General features: G+C 51.8%; 1 protein-coding gene across 5 annotated transcripts in view; it reads right to left on the bottom strand.

Annotated features, from left to right (window-relative positions):
- Msi1 (musashi RNA binding protein 1) overlaps positions 1 to 3137 on the bottom strand; it is a 19650-nt gene extending 16513 nt beyond the window's left edge. For 2 of the 5 annotated variants that reach the window (XM_048785691.1, XM_048785693.1), the window contains exons 1-2: positions 2533 to 3132; positions 911 to 1003 (exon numbers count right to left, since the gene is read on the bottom strand). In XM_048785691.1, coding sequence (XP_048641648.1) covers positions 911 to 1003 — 93 coding nt within the window. In that variant the 5' untranslated portion in view covers positions 2533 to 3132. Of the gene's footprint in view, positions 1 to 910; positions 1004 to 2532 lie in introns of all 5 variants that reach the window. The other 3 variants (XM_048785690.1, XM_015505131.2, XM_048785692.1) reach the window with 3 other exon arrangements.
- Between the last annotated feature and the right edge of the window lie 1170 nt (positions 3138 to 4307).

The raw sequence follows: 4307 nt of genomic DNA, 5'->3' as shown, positions 1-4307 counted from the left end.
CCCCCCCACACACACACGTCCGCATCCGCTGGCCAGGGGACCCCCCCCAACCAGCCACACAAGCTTACAGCCTATTTCTCTAGCCACCTCCAGCTGGGCCTGCTGGGAACCAAATGCCTTGCTGGGAAAGTGGAGACCCAGCCTCTAGCCGTCCTCACTCACCTAAAAGAAATACCAGGGACCTGGGTCTCAAGCCACCACCGCTGGGACTTGGGTCCCTCTCTCCATCTCACCATAGGACCCTGAAGTTCACATTGCTCACCTTCCTAGGGACACCCTATTGTCTGACATGGCCACACACCGCGTATCTTCCCATAGCCTACCTCTTCATAGGCCCAGAAAGGAAAGCTTGATATGACCCAGAAGTGAGCGCACGTTCTCTGGGCCAGATCAGAATTTGGGGGTGCTTTCTTCAGTTTCCTCCAATACCTAGCAGCCCCTCAGCTCCTGCTCCCAGCTTCCCACCTGGGCCAGCAAGGTACCAAGTGCAATGGGGAGTCATATTTATTGCCTCCTTATCATCCCCCAGGAAGGGGTTGGGGGATGGTGACAACCGCCCTTGGCCTGGACAGGTGCAAACTCCCAAGAGGCTAAGGGGTGACTGGATTGAACTGGCTACAGGAGCACTGCTTCCCTCAGGAGAAAGAAGATAAGCAGGAGAAAAATACAGAAGGAAGGGCAACAACAGGGCCGCTACTGTGTGGCTTCCGCTCCCAGGGGATGTCAAGAGTCAGAAGCCCATAGATGGGCCAGGAGCCCGAAAGCTGAGTTGACCTGGCCTCACCTGCAGGACACAACTTCCCCTACACCTTCTGCAGGAATTGGGATGACCTGGCTGACCCCACTGGCTCCTGACCACTCTCTTAGCATTCTCAGCCCCAGCAAGCACCCACCCCCATTTAAGACCCACCTTCCCGAACTGTTCAAAATATTGCTTCACATCCTCCACTGTGGTGTTCACTGACAGTCCCCCCACAAAGATCTTCTTCGTTCGAGTCACCATCTGTTAGGGGAGGGAAGGAGAAAGTGGGCATCTGAGGCCTGTGGCCTACCGCCACCAGCAGGGGCTCCAGCCCCCCTGCCAGGTTGCCAGCTGACAAGCTCTCTGTGGCCCCAGCCTCTCAGAAGGCCTCCCCAAGCTCCTCCTAACCCCCACCTCTAGGCCTGTCACACCCTAACTTCTTAAGTGTGTCTCCCTCCCTGGGGTCTGTATCTGGAAAAATCCTTTCCCAAAGGACTCACACGGGGAAAGGGGGTGGGTCAATGACCCAGACCCACAGCCTAGCTCCAAAACCCCACCAGCCCTCCTGGGAGACCGCCAAGGCCATCGCAGGGTCTCCCTGAACTTAACTCCGACATTTTCCTCATCAACCTCTTCCCTGCCCAACCTCTGGCAGCCCCGTGGCCCCAGCCCTGTTTTAGGAAGAACACATGGTCCTAATTACCCCAGGAGCGCATGGCTAATCCGCGGCAATTCCCAGCCCCATCCTAACACTAAAGCACCTTCTGTCACCAAACTGCTTAATGGAATTAACCCAATTCTGACCATGTGCTCCCTGGTGCGGCTTCCTTCGAATACCTGCTCCATAATTGCTTTCAGGCCCTCTGCTGGACCTTTTCCAGAGATGCCCCCTTCCTGTCTCCTAAAACAGTTCCTCTCCCACTACCCTGGCAGGAGCTCTGGGAACCTTGGTGGAATTCACAGGCTACAGTCAAAAAGCATCCTGGTTTCCACCAACTTCTGATAAAAGGGGAAACCGAGATCTCTTGGAGAGGTACCCAGTCCTAGGACACATGCTGAGTCAACAAACTCAGGGGTCCTGACTCCCTATAAGTTAGCCTTTCCTCCTGTCTTCTATAGGGGACGACTTAAGAATTAAGAACTGGAAAGTTGCCAGGAGGCCTAGACTCAAATCTGAGGCTCCTGCCCTGCACCAAAAGTTTTAAGTGCTCTAGTGCCCAACTTCTCAGAAATCCATTTTCTGTATGCACTGCCCCTCTCTCCAAAACACCAGGGAAAGATATCTAAATGGAAAGACAACAGGTGACAGACCTCCTGGTTCCCCTCCCCTTCTACAAGTCCAACACACCTCATTCCAGAGCTTGGAAGGTGACTTGCAGGGGGTCAGAGGTATGCTCCCTGGCCCAACTCTAGCTCAGCTTCAGAGGCAGGGCAAGTCTGCCCTGTGTTTGATCTGCCAAGGTTCTGGGCAAGGAGGCTGTGACCTATGAGGTCAGAATTAGACTTGGGGTCCAAACTGCACTGACTTCAAATATAGGGACAAAGAATTCCCTGAGCAGTTCCCCTTTCTTCCCACACATGCAGCCCCCTCTCCAGAGCAGATGGGAAGATGCATACTGTCTTCATTCCACAGAATAAGGACATCAGGAATCCCCTCTTCACACCTCCGCCTATCCTGAAACACTCCAGAGGTTCTAGAAGCATCTGCCACAAAATAGAATGCTGGGGAAATCCCTGTCCAGAGTTGCCCTCAGTGACAGCGCTCCTCCCAGCCACCAACACACACCTACCTTAGGCTGTGCTCGCCGAGGAAAGGCCACCTTGGGGTCAATCTAAAAGAGAAGGGAAAGGTAGAAAGGGTCTTGCTTATCACACCTCAGATTGTGACAATTACAGCCTTAAGCAGTGAGGACCTCTCTCATCTCAGGACACAGAGGTGACAGAAACCACCAGAGTCTCAGGCAGGAAAGCACAGTTGTTAAGCGTGAGTTCAAATCTCACACTGCTTCCCTACTATAAGACCTTGGGCATGTTATTTAACCTCTCAGAGCCTTAGGGTCACCTGCAAAATGGACAAATAATAATACCCACCTCAAAGGGTCATTTGCAGACTTTTTGAGATAAAGCATACAAAGCACTTGGTGTGGTGTCTAGCTCACAGCAAGAATCAAAAATAATGCAAACCAAGTCTTATTCCCTCAAGCATCAGGTATATTGAGGGCCCTCCTTGCTAACCTGACTTCACACAGATACCTGTCAAGGTAAGATATGTGATTCTGACTTTGGAAATCTAGCAAATAGAAATACTCTTTGCCTGAAAAAGTCTACAAGATGAGAGTTCATAACTGCCAAGAATAGACTCAGTTGTTTCTCCAATACCTCTAGTCTCTAACAGCCCTCTTAGAGGCTGCAAGAAAACAGCTCCTGATAATGCAGCCAGGCTCAGGGTGAGGCAGAGTGCAGTCTTTGGTGACATGAAAGGGCATGGGACTTGGACTTAGAAACTTTGGGCTGCTTGCCAAGCCTGTGATCTTGGTAACTTGCTTGCCCTTCTGAGCCTCAGTTCCTTCATCCGCAAAGTGGGGACAATCACACCCATACTTCCCAGGGGCAGCTGTAGGGAATCAAATGAGATAACATGGGTGAAAGCAGCCTTTTGTGAACTGCCCTTCATTGCACAAACAAAGGTGCTATTACTAGGAGGCCACCTTTGCCCTCTGCTGTGAACAGAGGGAAAAATCAAGATGCACCTGGGTACTCCTGGATACTCCAGCCATGCTGACAAACAGCGAGAGACCAGGGCAGGAGCCATTATGACTGATGCAGGACCTATGAGGCCAGGTCTTGCTAGAGTTTCTTGCCACCCGCATGGGTGGACATCATGCAGAAGTTCAGCAGCCAATCTCAGAGAAGATCTATCTTTCCCCAAAGTTCCTTCTTTCAAAACTCAGCCTCATTCTAGGCAACTGGCTCTGGCTTCCCTCTGCCTGAATAACACAGACCAGGAACCAGCATCCTGCAGGCTCTCCCACTGGAATCTGCCCAAAGAGATGGAACCTCCACAGTGCACACTAGGCAATGCCTTCTCTCTTGCAAAGGCCCACTGGGCTCTAGGGAAAATCCAAGCTTCCCATTGCTGTCGTGGATTTCATATATCTGTAGCATTTTCATCCTTCTATTTCTCCCAGAGCACAGCCTCCCTAGCCACTCACACACTTTCATAAGTTCCCCTGCACAGATCCTGATGGAGAGACAGTACCCAAGACCCACTCCCCCAGACCCATGCACACCCAATCCCTGACACACCCCACTTCCACTCTGACTCACAGTTGGCAACATAAATAAAACCCAACAAGTAAATAAAAGGTGAAAGTCAGAACCCAAAATAGACTCCCCACAGTAAACCTCCCTCCCATCCCCTTCCCCAGCCCAGAGATGCCAAACACAGACAAAGCCCTTGCCCTTGATGAGTCCCAATCTCCTAAGGATACCCATCTCACCATCCTTCCTCCCTGTCTCTCTCTTCACCCTTATCAATCTTCCACTCCTCCAGCCCCCAGCCCCA

Source organism: Marmota marmota, unplaced genomic scaffold (assembly GCF_001458135.2).
Source record: "Marmota marmota marmota unplaced genomic scaffold, marMar, whole genome shotgun sequence".
Taxonomy (NCBI): Eukaryota; Metazoa; Chordata; class Mammalia; order Rodentia; family Sciuridae; genus Marmota; species Marmota marmota.
The sequence above is the reverse complement of the archived record's forward strand: the minus strand, read 5'-3'. Positions and strand labels throughout refer to the sequence as shown.